A 19,166-nucleotide genomic window follows, 5' to 3' on the forward strand; every position below is an offset into this window, starting at 1 on the left:
ATCATGAAGAGCCTGAGTGAATGTCTTCCTATGACTCACCCACTCTTCTCCTGGCAAGTCCTTGAATCACCTATGTTTCCCCGACAACACCCAGCCCTCACTGCTCTGCGCCTGAGAAGGGTGAACAGGCAGTCAGGCGCTCTGCTACAAGTCCTTCTGCTTATTCACCAGTTGCTCACTGGTCTGGGACTCTCTCCCAAGGATAAGAGAAGCAGACTGAATCAGGATGAAACTGGGAGTACCATAGTCAGAAAAATCACCTCCTGCTTTTAAGTTACCTCCAGGCTTATAAGTCCAAGCAACCTTGGAGTTGCTGCCAGAAGACTACTGTCAGACTAGTTTACTTAATTTACTGTTCCCTCAAAGAGTCACTTCTGGGCAACTCTTCCATATCTTTCTTAATTAATTTTTTGTGGAGTACAGTTTCTATATAATGTTGTGTTAGTTTCTTCCATACAGCAAAGTGAATCTGCTCTACATATACATATATCCCTGCTTTTTTAGATTTCCTTCCCATTTAGGTCACTACAGAGCACTGAGTAGCATTCCCTGTGCTATACAGTAGTTAACTCTTCTGTATCTACTCTAGAAGAAACCACAGGTTTGTCCATAGGTGACTTGTGTCAGGAATCCTAAAGAAGGCAAACACCCTTTTATTTCTCAGTTCAGTTCAGTTTAGTTCAGTCACTCTGTCATGTCCGACTCTTTGCGACCCCATGAATCGCAGCACACCAGGCCTCCCTGTCCATCACAAACTCCTGGAGTTTACTCAGACTCATGCCCATCGAGTCGGTGATGCCATCCAGTCATCTCATCCCCTTCTCCTCCTGTCCCCAATCCCTCCCAGCATCAGGGTCTTTTCCAACGAGTCAACTCTTCACATGAGGTGGCCAAAGTATTGGAGTTTTAGCTTCAGCATCAGTCCTTCCAGTGAACACCCAGGACTTATCTCCTTCAGGATGGACTGGTTGGATCTCCTTGGAGTCCAAGGGACTCTCAAGAGTCTTCTCCAACACCACAGTTCAAGAGCATCAATTTTTAGGCGCTCAGCTTTCCTCACAGTCCAACTCTCACATCCACACATGACCACTGCAAAAACCATAGCCTTGACTAGACAGACCTTTGTTGGCAAAGTAATGTCTCTGCTTTTTAATATGCTATCTAGGTTGGTCATAACTTTCCTTCCAAGGAGTAAGTGTCTTTTAAAAATTTCATGGCTGCAATCACCATCTGCAGTGATTTTGCAGCCCAAAAAAATAAAGTCTGACACTGTTTCCACTGTCTCCCCATCTATTTCCCATGAAGTGATGGGACCAGATGCCATTATCTTAGTTTTCTGAATGTTGAGCTTTAAGCCAACTTTTTCACTCTCCTCTTTCACTTTCATCAAAGGGCATAATAAATGAATGGGCTTCCCAGGTGGCTCAGTGGGTAGAGAATCTGCTTGCAATGCAGGAGTCACAGGAATCACAGGTTCGATCCCTGGGTTGGGAAGATCCCCTGGAGAAGGGCATGGTAACCCATTCCAGTATTCTTGCATTGAGAATCCCATGGACAGAGGAGCCTGGTGGGCTACAGTCCATGGGGTCGCAAAGAGTCAGATTTGACTGAGCAACTGAGCATGCTTGCAATAGAGTGAAAGTTGCTCAGTCGTGTCCAACTCTTTGCAACCCCACGGACTATACGGTCCATGGAACTCTCCCGGCCACAATACTGGAGTGAGTAGCCATTCCCTTCTCCAGAGGATCTTCCCAACCCAGGGATTGAACCCCAGATTTCCTGCATTGCAGACAGATTCTTAACCAGCTGAGCCACCAGGGAAACCCATGCTTGCCACAAATGGACATCTAAATACTCACCCTGAACTTCTAAAGGGGATGGCAACAGAGGGCAGCATTTTGGCATTTGGATGAGCATTTCCTTATTACCTTCCCCAAACCCTCAGCCATGTCATCTGCCCCAAGACCATCAGTTCCCAGTGATGATCTCTTTTCTGCTCCACTGCCTTCAAACAGAAATTCCAGAAGGTAGACATCAGGTCTGAACTAGGCAATCAGCTGCTGTAGCACCAGAGGGTTCTCTGGGAACACACACTGCTGTTACTCCTCCTCCTACTTCGTGCCCCATGGTCCTGCAGTTAGAATGGGCATATCTCTGTAGCGGTCACCGGCCAGCATCCTAGGCACAGCCTGTTTTATCAACTAACAGCCATGCAGCAGGTAGGCAGCTCACTTCTCCAGTAATTCTGATGCCTGCACTTCTTTGGGCGATACCAACAGCTGATAGTGTCACATGATAGTGTTGGCCTCCCACCCCCATGTGTCAGCAGAGGGAGGTGATAACACCAAAGTGATATTCTCACTCCACCCTAAACCCCACCCCCACCCCTGGCTCCAGTCTTGTCACACTGGCCCAGGAATCTATCATTTCCATGTTCTCCCCATTTTCCAGGCTATTTAGCAAGAGGTAGGATGCTTGTTTCCCCAGTCCTTCATCCCCTTCACAGGCGCCTCAAAGTCATCTGTATTTTGCAAAAGTTTGATTGATATACCCAGAGATGGGCCATCCCAAACACTGTTCAGACTGCAGTTCTACAGAGCAACCTGACCCTCTCCTCAGTTTTGAGAGGATCTGCAGCAGCCAGCAGGCAGCTAGACTGTGCCCGCCACCCCCCCCCCCCCCCCACCATCACAATCTCTCTTCTTGCAGACAGTGCTACAGTTTGGGGACATATGAGGGGATTAAGATCATACAACAATAAATGATAGTTACTCTTTACTGAGCACATATGTCAGTTTATTGTGCTAAACCCTTTATATGCATCATCTCATTTCACTTCAAGAAGGTGCCTCCTCAGGGCCTAAGATCACCAGTTAGTATGTGGAGAAATGGATTTAAACTGAGATCTCTCCATCATGGGAGACACTGTGAAAACCCTCAGCAGCATCTTTTGTTGATAGTTTTGCTTTTGTTTTATAGAAAAATGCTGTGATTGAAAGCCTGCAAGAACAAGTAAACAATGCCAGAGAGAAGCTGGTGAGACTGATGTCAGCAGGGTGCTCCTCTGACCTCCCAGAGGAGGCTGTACCACCTGCCTCTTCCCACCACAAGGACATCCTAGCCGCAGCCTCTGCCCATAGCCTGGCACCTCAAGGGCCTTCAGAATGTCTCTCTGACTCTCCTAATGATACCAGTGCAGCCACCCAGAACTCCCAGAGCACCTCAGTGCTGGCCTCAAGTGTACAAGGCCTCACGGAGCCTGTGAAGGACACCAGCCCCTCCACAGGGCAGAAGCAGAAAATTTCTGACTTGAAAGACCTTTCTAATCCTTTACATTTGGGCTACAGCCAGAAGCCATGGGCTGAGCAAAGCCAGACTGCAGAAAGAAGAGGCCAGGTACCCATGGCCCTCCACCAGTGTCTCATGCAAAGTGAAGAAGGCTCTGTTCCCCAGAGACATGGGCAGGTAGAGAACTCAGAGGGGCCCCCAGAGCAAATGTCAAGAGTCAATTCAGTGATCAGGGAGAAACTTCAGGAAGTCCTCCAAGATCTGGGCCTGGGCCCTGGGGCTCCCCTCCCCTCTTCCTTGTCTTGTCCCCAGCAGCCCTGGAAGAGCAACACTGCCCACAGCCCCCAGAAGGTCCCCCTCTCCAAGGAGCCGGGCTTCAGCCCCTCCATGGTGAGGAGAAGGAGGGCGGCACAGCGGGCTCGCTCACACTTTCTAGGCACTGTACCCTCCTATGTCGGGCACCGGGTAAACAGGGCCATTTCTGGGCAAAATGTACAGGACAGGGACAGCCCCTGCCTGGACCCCCAAACTGCTGATCCCAGGGTAGCAAGACCCTCTTCTGGGAATCCTTTAGTACTCCCTGCTCCTCGAGGCAAGCCAGGCGCCCTAGAGGGCCGCACACAGCTCCAGGCAGAGCCCCGGCGAGCTGAACAGAGCATCGCATCCTTTCCCCAAAAGTCTTCCGGTTCTGGCCGGAAGCTGTGTCCCGCTGCCCCACGCCCATCCAGGGCCTCCCCCGACCTGCCTGGGCAGCAGCAGCCCCCAGGGTCCCCAGGCTGTCCCTCCCTGTCTTCTCCCAGTAGCTACCTTGACACCGAATCCAGCAGCTCAGACGAGCTCTTCTGCCGCTGCCACCGGCCCTACTGCGAGATCTGCTTCCAGAGCTCCTCTGACTCCAGTGACAGTGGCTCGTCAGATACCGACCCTGAGCCTGCGGGGGCGCTGGCTTCCTGGGAAAAGCTGTGGGCCCGCTCTAAGCCTATTGTGAACTTCAAAGATGACTTGAAACCCACACTGGTGTGAACAGCAGAGCAAGTCTGGACTTAGGGCTCTGTCGGGATAAGCCATAGCATGGTCCGCTGTGGCCTTCAGGGAACAGACCAGTGCCCTTACCGCGTTCGTGTGTTCATTTGAGCACCATGGTACCTTGAGCACTTCCTGATCTACACAAAGAGGGATATTGCCTGTTTTGTTACTACCTCACAGCATTCCTGTAAGAGACTCCAGCTGAGTGCCCATAAAACATACGCTTTAGATAAAAAGGTGCTAAATGAGCACAAAGGGTCTTCTGTTCTGGTCAGCCTGCAATGTATAAAACTCCATATATACCAGATGGATGGCTGGATGGACAGACAGATGGAGAAGTGGAAAGAAAATTTCTGCAGAACCAGAGTTGTGGACTGTGATTCATCAAATTGGCTTTTTGGTGGCCAACCTGCTAGGAAAATATCTCCTATGGATTGGGTGATCCACTGTCAGCAGGGGGTGGTTTGTTTCTGCTCAAGTTTGTGAACAACACCACCTCTCAGTTCCAGCTTCCAGTCAGACTCATCTCAGAGCCACCTGTACATCTCTGTTTTGTGTTCATGTCTTCATACCATTGTGGCACCTCACCATCATTGATGAGACAGTCAGGCAGCCTGGATCTCTCTCCTGGGCTCAGGTGGCACCTGAGGCACCCCTCTTCTTTGACCCTGCCGGTGGTGCAGTTTTGTGGTAGTGGGAAGTATGCATTGGCAATCCCTGTTGAGGTTGGAGAGGCCCTGTTGGTCAAGAGGGTGCCAGCTGGGCCAACATGACCACTGATGGCTACATTGACCTGGAAATAGAAATCAGGAAAATAGAAAGGAAGAAATGGGGGAGAAGATAAGAAAAACAAACAAACAAACAAACAAACAGATTTTGCACATTTACCTTGAGACTGGCATAGTACTTGGAAATATCAAATATCAGTAATTGCTTATGATAACCCTGTGAAGTAGGTACTGTCATCCCCATTTTACAGGTGGGGATTATGAGGCTTGAGAAGATGGAGGTGGCTTCCGTAGCATCACACTGCTGGAGAGGGGCCCATGTGGGAGTTGGCCACAGCTCACAGGATTGCAAGTGCATACACTTCCCTGGGGCACATCTCTTCACTTGTTCCTCTGGGAGTGGCAGTCAGAGTGTGGCAGGCTGGACAGCAAAGGTAGCATGGGAAACTGCAGTGTGCTCAACCTGCAGTTCAGGATGACAAAACTGGGCTCCTCACCTAAGTAAGCAGCCCGCCACTGCCTCACTGCCTTGGGAGCCCACCCACACCTCCCACAGCGCTGGGGAGCTGGTGAGAGATAAGTACCAGGGTCTTGTCAGCTGCCAGAGCCACAGAGAAAACACAGCTGGGTCCACTTCACTTGTTGCTGAGCTAGTTGTTTACAGGCTCTTCCCTGCCCCTAACCTGTGTGTGTATCTGCATGTGTATACATGCTTGTGTGCAGGAGCATGGGCCTCATTAGATACATCCAGAGGGGAGCATTTGGCTCTAAATGTCTTGCAGAAGATGTTATCATGGACTCTCGTTGACTGCTGACACCTTGTGAATCTCCAAACACTGGACCAGGAGGCCCTCCTGGCAATACAGCTTCTTCTGTTGTCCACTTTTAAATACAAATATCATAATTTATTCTGCGTGTGGGCTTGAAGTTTCTGCTTGTGCTGTTTGTATGCTGTCCAAGTGATGCCTTAATAAAAGAAATGACTCTCAAGGCAAGTCTCTTCAGAAATTGTAGTTTGGGACTGGGGAGGAGGGGTACAGGCAAGACTGAAGCACTCGAAGGAGTGGAAACAAAGGAGCATTTAGAGTTGCTGTTGGCTTACCATGGGGTCCAAGTGCATTTCCCGCCACACTTCCACTGGTAAGACTCTTCTGACATCTCCGTTTGCAGCTTCCTATCCAAGGAACACCTGTGAGTAGAGGAGCCTTGAGACCCTTGACTCTTCCCACCCACTGGGGGTCCTGTGCTTGGGCTTCACCTCCTTCAGCTTCTTTCCCCCCAGCGAGTCACCACTAGTAGCCTACTATTCAGGAGTGTGTGATATGGCAGTCCTCTCACTCGCTCCACTCCTACACCCTCAGTTCCCCCATCCCAGCCCGTCTATATCGCCATGCCTCTTCTGTCTAGAATTTCTCTTTTTTTGTGCACCTTGTGAATTACTCATCCCTCAAGACTCAGGTAGAGCATTCACTCCTCAGCCTTTCCTGAGCATCCTCAGGTAAAAACAACATCCCCCAGTTAAATGAAGAAAGGTGTTTTGGGGCCCATGTTTCAAACTTAGTTGTAAAGAAGCTTCTATCATACATTTTACCTAGACTGACTTTGTAATGCTTGCTAGACTTTGTTGAAAAGATGGAGAATCTATCCTAAAATCCTTATTTATCATTTGGCTGGAAAACTGTGTGCCAAGCACCACAACTGCCTGCCCCAAAATACTCTGCAAATCTGTTGTTTCCTCTGTGTGCCTCCTCTGCCCCCACTCCTCACCAGCTCCTCCCCTGGATCTTTTACTCAAGACCAGCTAACCCAATGAAGGTCTTAAAGGGATGTGTGTGCCATGACTTTGGGCCAACTCTTGATTGTTGCAGTCCTGAAGAAAGGGCAGAAACTTGGTGCAGAGAAATCCTGGGGAAGGAAACTTTGCCTCTGCTGCTGTCTTTGAGACTATGCCTGTCTCTATTGGTCTCAAGGTCTGGCATGGAGCCAGCCTCTTTCTTACCCAATTAAGAAAGATTGCTTTGCTGATTGAAATCTTGGGACCAGAGGTGTCCATCCCAGTCCCAAAGTCTGCCCCTTTCTCTGGCCCGGGTCAAACTCTCTTTCCTTAAAGGATCAGTGTGGCCTCCCCAGAGCTCAGGAAAATAGAGCATCAGATGTCAGTTCAGTTCAGTTCAGTCGCTCAGTCGTGTCCGACTCTTTGTTACCCCATGGACCACGGCATGCCAGGGCTCCCTGTCCATCACCAACTCCCAGAGTTTACCCAAACTCATGTCCATTGAGTCGGTGATGCCATCCAACCATCTCATCCTCTGCCATCCCCTTCTCCTGCCCTCAGTCTTTCCCAGCATCAGGGTCTTCTCAAAAGAGTCAGCTCATTGCATTGGGTGGCCAAAGTATTGCAGATGACACCACCCTTATGGCAGGAAGTGAAGAAGAACTAAAGAACCTCTTGATGAAAGAGGAGAGTGAAAAAGTTGGCTTAAAGCTCAACATTCAGAAAACTAAGATAATGGCATTTGGTCCCATCACTTCATGGCAAATAGATAGGAAAACAGTGGCATCAAATGTCAGAGGCATGTTTTTACCAAACTGTATCACTTGTAAAATGGTAAAGAGGAAAGTCAACGCAGGTTGCACAAAAATCTCTTCTATGTCTGTATTTATTATATTTAGATGTGTCTCCTTCACAGACTACAAGTTCCTAAAAGCTCTAAGTGTGTCTTCTGCATCTTTGTATCCTCTAGAGTAGCCATTAGAGAGCTTTGCACAAATTATGAACCTGATAAATGTTTGATGGATGGATTTCTGGGCAGATAAATGGATGAAACCAAGGAAAGCAAGGAAACAAAGGAAGGCAAAGAACCTGTAATGGATCTTGCAATGCAACAGAAAGGGAGGCAGGGCCATCTGGCTTCACTGCTTTTCAATGAGGTAAGAGCGAGAAACATCACTGAAAGACACAGAGGTGACTGAATTCTGAAAATGACAGTACTTTTACGTCTCTTAGGGGTAGGGGAGGCAAAGTGACAAGAGTTAATGGAAGAGAAACAAGGTTGTTGCAATAAAGGTGTTCTCTTAAAGATGCTTTCCTCCCATGCTTGTAACTAAGTTACACGCAGTATTAGCAGGAAGACAGTCTGCTCCTCTTTCTCAGCATCATCTCCCCTTTCTCAGAGCCCCAAACAAAACAGTGTCTCTGTTCTCTCTGGCTGCTGCACTCTTCCCAGGAACACCATCTGGGCTTTGTTAAGGGAAGTCTAATGCAGAGGTGGCAACTTGGGGACTGAAAGCAGGAGAGAGGTTACTCATTGCCCTCAAACTTGGCTCTTTTTCACCTTCAATACCCACTCTTCTCTTTTTCTCCCTGAATTATTTCTGATGTTAGCATCCCCTCGCCAAACTGCATTTGATTAAGGGAACATCTTGGGATGTTCAGTTCACCATGGAGGTCATGAAGAGATAAGAAATGCCAGTGTCATGATTCAAAGTAATCTGTTATGTGCTTGACAAGATCTAGGTCAATACTTTCCAACCCTTTTTATTCTTTGACTTACCTTTGGATGTCTAAATATACAAGCAAGACATGTAAGCTCGGAGAATAAGTACTTGGGAAAGGCCCTGAAAAGGTCTGCAGGTGACTAAGAGAAGAGCAGGAGGGCAGGAGGACAAGAAGTCCTGAAAACAGAGAGATGAGGGCGATACGGTGAAGAAGCGTGTGTGCTAAGTCACTTCAGTCAGGTCTGACTCTTTGTGACTGACCCCTGGCAGCCTGTGACTGCCAGGCTCTTCTATCCATGGGATTCTTCAGGCAAGAATACTGGAGTGGGTGAAGGAGGGAAGAAAGTAAAGAACAAAAGGCACCTGCTTAGATTTGTCCATAGACATTGCCTCTCTTGTAAATGAACGGGCTGCTCTGGTCTGAACTGAGCAAAAGTGGGGCCCACTTCTATGAAGAAAGCCAGGAAATCCTTGCAGAGCCCTTTCTTCAGTGGATACATAACCATGGATTCATTTATGTACTAGATTGTGAGCTACCTGCTTGCCACTTCTTATAATTATCTTGATGTCCCCAGCACCCAGCACTGTGGTGCATGCGTTGATGCTCAGCAGGCGTTTGTCAAAAGAAATCAAGACAAGAGTGGCCTCGCCAGAACCGTCTCAAGGGGGACCCCAGGAAGGCCATGCATAAGAACCGAGGTCACCTGGGAAGCAGGGCTTAGATATTTCACTTGGAGTAAACAAAAGTGCTGTTGATTCACTGTTTAAATGCTTTGTGATGATGCCTGGACCCTTTCTCAAAAGAAGTCCTTTAAATGTGCTCTCCACTAATTTTGGTACAATAAATTTCCCCATGGTCTACCCGGGGCTTAGAGTCATCTGTGGGACTGTGTGACTTTCAGCAAGTTGGGTAACTTCTTTGTGGCTCAGTTTGCCCAACTGTAAACTGGGATAATACCTGGGTAGGTATTATAAATACCTAGATAAAACCTGGGTAGGTGAGAATAAACACCTACCTCACATAAATATGAGGGTTAAATAAATTAATATTAATTATTTATCTGAACTATGCCTGGAACCTAGTAAACATTATATAAATGTTTGTCTTAGAATGTTGTTTGGGAAAATATAAAATACTTTTATATTTTAAAAGCCTCTATATGTTTTCTTGCTTTATACTAAAATCCCCATTCCTGTGTTCAGCTTGTTCCTGATGGAAGGGTTTTCTAAAAAGATCTGGTAACATAAGGATGGCCCTTTGGTTCAGCCTACTTCTAGGACAACAGAAAGTTCTCCCTGAACCCCTTCCAGGTCAGACTCACTGTGTGTGGGGAATGCATTCACCTGCAGGACTCAAATATTAGAGCAGGCCTAGGGAAAGATTCAGTTGAAAGTCAGGAAGTCTGATTTTTTTTAGGGTGGAGCCAAAAGACAGCTACTTTCGTTTACAGAACAGTATGTCCTTTATAATATAAAAAAATATGTAGGGAGCCTAGAATGTGCCAAGGAAGCTACTATGTGACAGGGAAAGCTGGTGTGCTGCAGTCTGCGGGGTCGCAAAGAGTCACGCACAACTTGGTGACTGAACAACAACAGCAAAACTTTGTGTCACTAACACTTCTCTCATTAAGACTTAAAACAGCCCTGCTGCTGCTGCTAAGTCGCTTCAGTCGTGTCTGACTCTGTGCGACCCCATATACCGCAGCCCACAGAATAGTTAATGATTTCTGTTTTACAGGTGAGAAAACTGTAACTGGGAGAGGTTAGGTAACTTACCCAAAGTAACTTAGCCGGTTAGAGATGGAGCCAAAGTTTAACTGAAATCTGATTTGATTCCAGAGCCCTTTTTGGATGCCCCAGAGCATGCGCTCCATGCATGCTACCAGAAGACAGAAGGAATTTCAACCCAGCAGGGAAGGGACCTAGGCTGAGGTTTTCTTAGGACACCAAGGTTTCCTTAGGGAAAGCAAGCTTGTCTGGTTCTGTAAGCCTATTGCAAAACCCTCCATTGCTGAGTCATTGAACAGGGTCTTGAAGGCTGGAAGGGAACTTTCTAAAGCTACCCGGCCACTTTTGCCCGCTTCAGGAAGTTCAGTGCCAAACACACGTGATACTGAAAATAAGCAAGTCCCTTGTGTAAAAAGACCAAACCCAGTCCTCCAGACTGAAAGTTTTTTCTTAAGAGTTGTGCACTCTAAGTGACACAAAAAGATGATGCTGGACAAGGATTGCAGAAAACCCCATGATGACTAGAAGGCATGAGACCACAGGGCTTCTGGGGAGACTGGGAACAGGCCACGGAATCTCTTCAACCCCAGCCTCCACTTTGCTGAAAAACTTACTTTGCTCCCACTTCCTGCAAGATGAGCTCTCACCTTGGTTTGGGATTCAAGGCCCTTCCTTATGGAGTTCTACCTTCCCCCATTCTCAACTTGCCTAAATCTCTCCTCCTGTCTCCCACCAAATGGGTTTACTATATGGTAAGCAGAGCTTGCCAGCACCCTCCTCAACACTCACTTTTGGTCATACCAGCCCCTCTCTCCCTCCTTCTACACACCCCAGCCTGAAGTGACCTCTTGTTCCCCTGACCAGTTCCAGCTGGTCTCAGAATTTATTATCTTGGGCAGTTTTATAAGTCCTTCATGTTAACTTTTCACACGTTCATTTCTTGCCTCTCCAACTAGATTATCAGACGTCAAAGCCATGTCTGATTTATCATCGCATGCCCACAACACCTTTCACAGTGCCCAATGCCTCAGAGATCTCAATCAGCATTTCTAGGTTTATTCTGAAGACTGATCAACTCCCTGTTTGTTCTCACCTTTCTGTTTGTATCAAGTGGATCTTGAGCAAACAAAAAGGAATTTGGCAGCTTTTTTTCCTCAGACTGTACTTGAAAGTTTAGCATTTCAGAAGATCTCTGCTGTCTCATTAGTTGAGAGTCCACTATATTCCAAGCATTATGATAGAGCCTTGAAGACAATGCTGGAAGAAATTAAGCTAATAGGACCCAAGTAATAAGATCCCTGAAAACTCTGGGTGCAATTTCCTCAGCATCCTCAAAACAAACAAACAAAAATCAGCAACAGCGAAAACCTCTCCTCTGGATAGTTCCCATCTATGAACACCTACAGAAAGCTGGAGAGTCCTAAAAAAAGAGGGGAGTCAGATGTTTCTATTGTTGTTGCTACTGTTACCACCATAAAATATAGTGGAGAACTGGAAACAGAATGCAGGTCTATCAACAGTCTTCTGATGTCACAAGCAGGTACTTTTACACTCAGGAAAAGAGGCCCTACCAGAGAATGCAGCCAGATGTTGTATTTCCAGCAGCTACCCCTGTCACTGTGGGACTACAGGAGTGTCCTGACTGGGTCTTGCATGCAGACACTGCTGTCAATCTACATTCTAAAAGGATTTCTTTCCTCTGAAGCCCTGCCTGTAACTTCCAGGATATCCCAGAACAAGGAAGGGTCTGACACTAGTATTTAAGTTCCCAAAGTGATTTTCTTGTGCAGCCAGAGTTGAGAGCACCTGGGCTTTGACTCTGATCTCCATACCAGAAAGAAGCTTCTGGGTCCTGCCACCATCTCTATCCTTGAAAGAAAGTGAAAGTGAAAGTCACTCAGTCGTGTCTGACTCTGTGTGATCCCATGGAGTGTACAGTCCGTGGAATTCTCCAGGCCAGAATACAGGAGTGAGTAGCCTTTCCCTTCTCCAGGGGATCTTCCCAACCCAGGAATCTAACCCAGGTCTCCCGCATTGCAGGCAGGTTCTTTACCAGCTGAGCATCGTTATGATCTGCCCAACTCCTGTCCTGGAGTAATCCGACTCCTTCATAAGTATATGGGTTAGGGAAGATAGACGGATTATAGATATTTTCTTCTCCCCTACTCTCTCCTTTTCTATCCCTTCATCTCCTGTGGGCGGGTCCCTCCTCCTCTGGGAACCTTTCCCGTACATCTCAGCCCATGGCACCTGCTCTCTGCTCCAGCAGTGATCCCACAGTCGCCCAGCTTACACTCACCCACGTGAGGAGTGCAGCCCCTCATGTGGATATTCTTCACCTCTGAAGAATCTGAAATCACAAACTCCTCAAAGACAAGAGCCATTCTCTGAATGTCTTTATGTTTTGACAGGGATGAGCATGGAATGCTGTGTACCCAGGAGATGTAAGAGGTGCTTTAGTATTAATGGAAAGAAAAAGGAAAGGGAACAAGAGAGGGCAAGTTCTTATTCAACAAATGTTTGTTGCACCTCTATCATGAAGCAGATGGAGAAACAGTAAACAAGTCAACAAAAGGTAAAATTTCTCATATAGTGGTAAATACAATAAAAAAATAAATAAACTGGGAGGTAAAGAGATAAGAAATGGATGAGTAAATAAATGAATGAATGAATTTATCAAATGTCTTTTAAATGCAATCTCTATAAACATCTAATTCACATCCACCCAGGGTTTTCCTCACCAGCTTGTACAAAAGCAGAAGGGGGCCACTGAGTATCTATATTGTTTTGCTAGGGCTGTGACAACAAAGTATCACAGATTGGATGACTTAAAAAACAGAAATTTATTGTCTCAGTTCTGGAGACTAGAAGTCTAAAATCAGGATGTCAGCAAGATTGATTCCTTCTGAGAGTTGTGATGGATCTATTCCAGGCCTCTCTCCCTGGTGTATACCCCACTGGCCTCCCTGTAACTTAATTCCCTCTGTAAAGATTCTATCTCGAGATGAGGTCACATATGAGATACTGGGGGTTTAGGACTTCAAGATATAAGTTTTGGAGTAACACAGTTCAACATATGCATGTGTGCATGCTGAGTCACTTGGGTCATGTCTGACTTTTTGTGACCCTATGAACTGCAGCCGACTAGGCTCCTCTGCCCATGGGATTCTCCAGCAAGAATACTGGAGTGGGTTGCCATGCCCTCCTCCAGGGGATCTTCCCTACCCAGGGATCAAACTCATGTCTCTTATGTCTCAGAACATAAAGACATTCAGAGAATGGCTCCTGCATTGGCAGGAGGGTTCTTTACCACTAGTGCCTCAACCCATAACAGCATCCACAGTTTTCAGCTTTCTACCAGGATCCACAGAGCATCCAGGGTTTACCACTTAAAGATTAATTTGTTCTATTGTAAATTTCTTGAGAGTAGGAACTCTGTTATTCATACCTATTTCTAAAGTCACTAGGACCACTCCTGGCACATATGAGATATTTCACAAATGTCAGATTGAATTCACTTTTGTTCAAGAAAACTCAAAATGAAGATGAGGACATTTAACCCCAAAAATCATGAAAGGTTGATAGCCTGCAGCAATTCCTGGAACTGAGTCAAAGGAAATTATGTTTCCATGACACAGAATCTGTCTGGCTTTCTTAATTAGGGGTATTTGCATGACGAGAGGAGACTTGTTTCTGAATAGTCTTTGCTTTCCTCCTCTCAAATCAATGGCCTCTGCTTCTGACATCAGAATTATCTCTACAGCAACTACATGAGTCACAGAAAGAGGGTCTGACTCTCAGTAGGAGATTGAGCAGGAGGATAGAGGGAAAGCATCTTCAGATAGAAACCCCTTACTGAGACATACAGGAGAAAGGGAGGGCCCACAGCTAAGCCTCCCAGGTACCAAATGCAATAGAAACAGCAAATTAGTGTTAACCAGTGTCTCCCCAGGCTTCCCAGGCGGCCCTAGTGGTAAAGAACACACCTGCCAATGAAGGCTACCTAAGAGATCCAAGTTTGATCCCTGGGGCAGAAAGATCCCCTGGAGGAGGACATGGCAACCCACTCCAGTATTCTTGCCTGGAGAATTCCAAGGTCAGAGGAGCCTGGTGGGCTATGGTCCATAGGGTCACAAAGAGTCAAACCCAACTGAAGTTGACTTAGCAGCAGCAGCAAGTATCTCCTCACCTTCAGGATATGCTGCTACTTCCCTTCCAGCTGCTTGGTAAAGGTCTCCAAAGCCCCACACCAACTGGGCCTCTCATCCTCAGTCCCTGGACCAACTGTGAAAAGCTCAACATCCAACAACCCAGAATGAAGATACATGGAGAGGTATGAGCTGTTACCGCCATTTTGCCTGATGCTCACTGAGGTCTATTATGGACTTCAGCTATGGCATCTCAGTCCAACCACCTCAGATTCCCTGAATGGGGCTTTTCCAGACCTGAAGACATGCTTCCCATGTCTTCTTCCACCACTGAAATTGTTGAATGAAGATCTCAGCAAGTCTTTGTCAGAATGGGCAGTGTTATTAAGATCTGTTTGTTCAGATGCTTAAGAAAGAGAAGTCAGATGGCTAAGCAGGAAAGAGTTCCCATGCTTTCTCTTCTACCCACAGCAGGTGTCTAGTCCTCCAGGTTGGACACCAAACAAACCTGAAGAAAGACTTCTGGAAGATGATCCAGAAAGTTGAGGCATATCTATCCAGATTCCAACTGATATTAAAGGAGAGAACCTTTTCCCCACGCTGCTGTGAAGAGGCTGCTGAAACGCCACAGCACTAGTGAAAATGGTTAAAAACAATGAGGGGCTTGTTAGCAGTGTCTCTGAGGGGACAACACCAAATCCTTGGACTGCAGCCTCCCCCGGGAGTTCTCGGGAGAGGACTTTTGCAGCAAATGCACAGAGCTTATGATTACAGGACTTTCGACCTTCATTCCGGGAAGTTGGACAGGATCCTGTAAAGGCTGGGAGGAATTTGTTTTCCCCTGTGGCCTGAGTCTTGGATTAGTGTTTCTCAAATGGAGAAGATATTCTCAGAGAACCACAAGATCTCTTTGAGATTTTTTTTTAATTTGGCTCTTTATTTTAGTGATAATATAAATTTTAGCTTGTTCTGAATCATCTGGATGACTTTTAGAATGCTCCATGAAATTTCAGTACCGCAGGTTGTGCTAGTGAATGTTTTCATAACAAATAAAGTCCAAATGACATCAGGGTTTATTGTATAAGTGAGGATTTTGAAATGGTTTGAATGTAAAAAAAAAAAAAAAACCACTAGAAAACTAGTGGGAGAATTGAATCATCACATGGCAGATCCCACATGCTGATCCCACATGCTCCTTCAGAATCTTGTCTCTCTCCCCTCTACAGGTGGAGTCTGTATTTCCTCCCCTTTAACCTCAGTGGGCCTTTGTGACTGCTTCAACAAATAGAATGTGGTCAAAGTGACGTTGCATGGCTTCCCAGGCTAGGTCATAAAAAAGATAGAACTTCTTCCTGGCTCTTGCTCTCTGAACACTTGCCTTTGGAACACAGTTCAGGCCCCATGGAGAGGCCACATGTTGGCATTCTGGCTGAAAGACTCAGATAAGAGTCAGAAGCCAGCGTCAAGTTCCAGGCATGTGAGTAAACAAGTTTTCAGATCAGGGATTGGCAGATTTTTGACCTGTAGGCCAAATCTGACTTACTGACTGTTTTTATGTTTTATTGAAACACAGCCACGCTCACTTATTTGTCAAAGGTTTCTTTCTATGTCTTATTTCTTTCTCTACAACAGACTTTAGTAGTTATAACAGAAATTCTATGGTCTGCAAAGGTAAAAATAATTTACTATCTGATCTTTTACAGAAAAGGTTTATCATTCTCTTCATTAGATGATTCCAACCCCTGGTCTTCGAGCCAATCTAGGTAAGTCGTAGGGTGTAGACACAAGCTCTCCCCAAGCCTCAACCCAAATCAAAGATTTCTAAGCAAAATAAATGCTGCTGTCTTAAGCCACTAATTTGAGGATGACTTATACATGTGCCCAGTCACGTCCAACTCTTTGCAACCCCATGGACTGTAGCCCACCAGGCTCCTCTGTCCATGGAATTTTTCCAGGCAAGAATACTAGAGCGGGTTACCACTCCCTTCTGCAGGGGATCTTCCCAACCCAGGGACTGAACCTGTGTCTCCTACATTTGCAGACAGATTTTTTACCACTGAGCCACCAGGGAAGCAGCTTATTTTGTAGCAATAGATGATTGAAACAGTTTTAAAAGCATACTAGATTCAAGAGGTCCTTGCCAGAGCAGATGATTTCATATTTAGATTCTACTGCTCAGAGCTTATCTTTGTATGTACCAAGTTGCAACTGTTCTTTAGCTTCAAGTATAGTAGGTAATTGCAATAAAGACTTTTTTTTGGTTCCCAACTCTAAGAGTTAGATTAGATGACTCCTTTAATTCAGATTTCAATAACATCACAATGTTAATCTTATCTTAATGGAAAGATAATTTTACATTATTATCAGAAAAACTGCATTAAAATTGGTCTTAAAGACTTGATTGCTGGCATCATTATTGTGAAGTGTGTGGTCTGATTATTCTGAACTATCAAACCAAGCTTTGATGTTACTAGTGACATTCCCTGTAACATACTTAGGTAGTTATTCTCTGTATTAAGATAAAGTCAAAATGCAGATAAAAACTAAACAGAACCAAAACCAAAATTTTTCTATTTTTAAACAACTTTGGGGTTTTGTTTTAGAAGAATATCATCTCTCATTAAATTTAATTATATAGAATTTTGTGGATTTTTAGATTTGGTTTTCTAATTGTCTAACCTGTAAATAGAGCTTACACATAAAATTCTATACCTACTTTTACACATGCATATATGTACATGTTCATGTGCATGTGTGTGTTTGAAATGTCAGAACAGGCAACAGAGTAAATCTGTAACGTATCATTTTTCCTTAAAAGAGGCCTGTACATACACAAAAGGACAAATATTTTATAATTCTACTTATGGTGGCTTAGACGGTAGACAGTAAAGAATCCATCTGTAATGCAGATTCAATTCCTGGATCAGGAAGATCCCCTGGAGAAGGGATGGCTATCCACTCCAATATTGTTGCCTGGAGAATCCCATGGTCAGAAGAACCTAGTGGACCACAGTCCATGACATCATAAAGTGTTGGACATGACTGAGAGACTAATGCTTTCATGCTTATGTGAGGTCCTAGAATAATCCAATTTATAGAGACAGAAAGTAGAATAGTGTTAGCAGGGATTGTAAGAAAAGGAATGGGGAGCTACTATTTAATGGATAGGAAATTTCAGTTTGAGGTGATGAGAAAGTTCTGAAGAGGAATGTGATGATGGTTGCACAAAAATATAAATGCATTTACTGCTACTGAATTTAAGACTTAACATGGTTAAAATGGTAGATTTTATGTTATTTCTATTTTACCAAATTAAAGAGAGTAAGAGAGTAAGGGAACATTTCATGCAAAGATGGGCACAATAAGGACAGAAACAGTGAGGACCTAACAGAGACAGAAGAGATTAAGAAGACCTGGCAAGAATACACAGAAGAACTATACAAAAAAGGTCTTAATGACCCAGATAACCATGATGGTGTGGTCACTCACTTAGAGCCAGGCATCCTAGAGGGTGAAATCAAGTAGGCCTTGGGAAGCATTCTTACAAACAAAGCTGGTAGAGGTGATGGAATTCCATCACCTGAGCTATTTCAAATCCTAGAAAATAATGCTTTTAAAGTGCTACACTCAATATGCCAGCAAATTTGGAAAAGTCAGCAGTGGCCACAGGACTGGAAAAGGTCACGTTTCATTCTAATCCCAAAAGGGCAATGCCAAAGAATATTCAAACTATCATACAGTTGCACTTATTTCACATGCTAGCAAGGTAATGGTCAAAATCCTTCAAGCTAGGCTTCAATAGTATATGAACCGAGAACTCCCAGATGTTTAAATTGGATTTAGAAAAGACAGAGGAACCAGAGATCCAATTGCCAACATCCATTGGATTACGGAAAAAGCAAAGGAGTTCCAAAAACATCTGCTTCATTGACTACGCTAAAGCCTTTGACTGTGTGGATCACAAGAAACGAAAATTCTGAAAGAGATGGGAATACCAGATCCCCTTACCCATCTCCTGAGAAATCTGCATGCAGGTCAAGAAGCAACGGTTAGAACTGGACATGGAACAGACTGGTTCAAATTTGGGAAAGAAGCACATCAAGGCTGTATATTGTCATCCTGCTTATTTAACTGCTATGCAGAGCACATCATGAGAAACGCTGGGCAGGATGAATCACAAGCTGGAATCAAGATTGCAGGGAGAAATGTCAACAACCTCAGATATACAGATGATACCACTCTAATGGCAGAAAGTGAAGATGAATAAAGAATTTCTTAATGAAGGTGAAAGAGGAGAGTGGAAAAGCTGGCTTAAAACTCAACATTCAGAAAAGTAAGATCCTGGCATCTGGTCCCATCACTTCATGGCAAATGGAGAAAAAGTGAAAACAGTGACAGATTTTATTTTCTTTGGCTCCAAAATCACTGCAGATGGTGACTGCAGACATGATTAAAAGATGCTTGCTCCTTGGAAAGAAAGCTATTGCAAACATAGATAGTGTATTAAAAAGCAGAGACATCACTTTGCCAGCATAGGTCAATATAGTCAAAGCTGTGCTTTTCCTAGTAATCATGTACAGATGTGAGAGTTAGATCATAAAGAAGGCTGAGCAGCAAAGAATTGATGCTTTCAAACTGTGGTGCTAGAGAAGACTTGAGAATCCCTTGGATTGCAAGGAGATAAAACCAGTCAATCCTAAAGGAAATCAGTCTTGAATATTCATTGGAAAGACTGATGCTGAAGCTGAAG

At 45.1% G+C, this 19,166-nt stretch overlaps 1 protein-coding gene across 2 annotated transcripts in view; it reads left to right on the top strand.

Annotated features, from left to right (window-relative positions):
* Positions 1 to 6,032, top strand: part of GPR156 (G protein-coupled receptor 156) — a 116,368-nt gene extending 110,336 nt beyond the window's left edge. For both annotated transcript variants that reach the window (XM_043874207.1, XM_043874206.1), the window contains one exon: positions 2,980 to 6,032. In XM_043874207.1, the coding sequence (XP_043730142.1) occupies positions 2,980 to 4,311 (1,332 nt within the window). In that variant the 3' untranslated portion in view covers positions 4,312 to 6,032. The remainder of the gene's footprint in view (positions 1 to 2,979) is intronic.
* Positions 6,033 to 19,166: the final 13,134 nt, after the last annotated feature.

The sequence above is a fragment of the Cervus elaphus genome, chromosome 19 (assembly GCF_910594005.1).
Source record: "Cervus elaphus chromosome 19, mCerEla1.1, whole genome shotgun sequence".
Classification (NCBI taxonomy): Eukaryota; Metazoa; Chordata; class Mammalia; order Artiodactyla; family Cervidae; genus Cervus; species Cervus elaphus.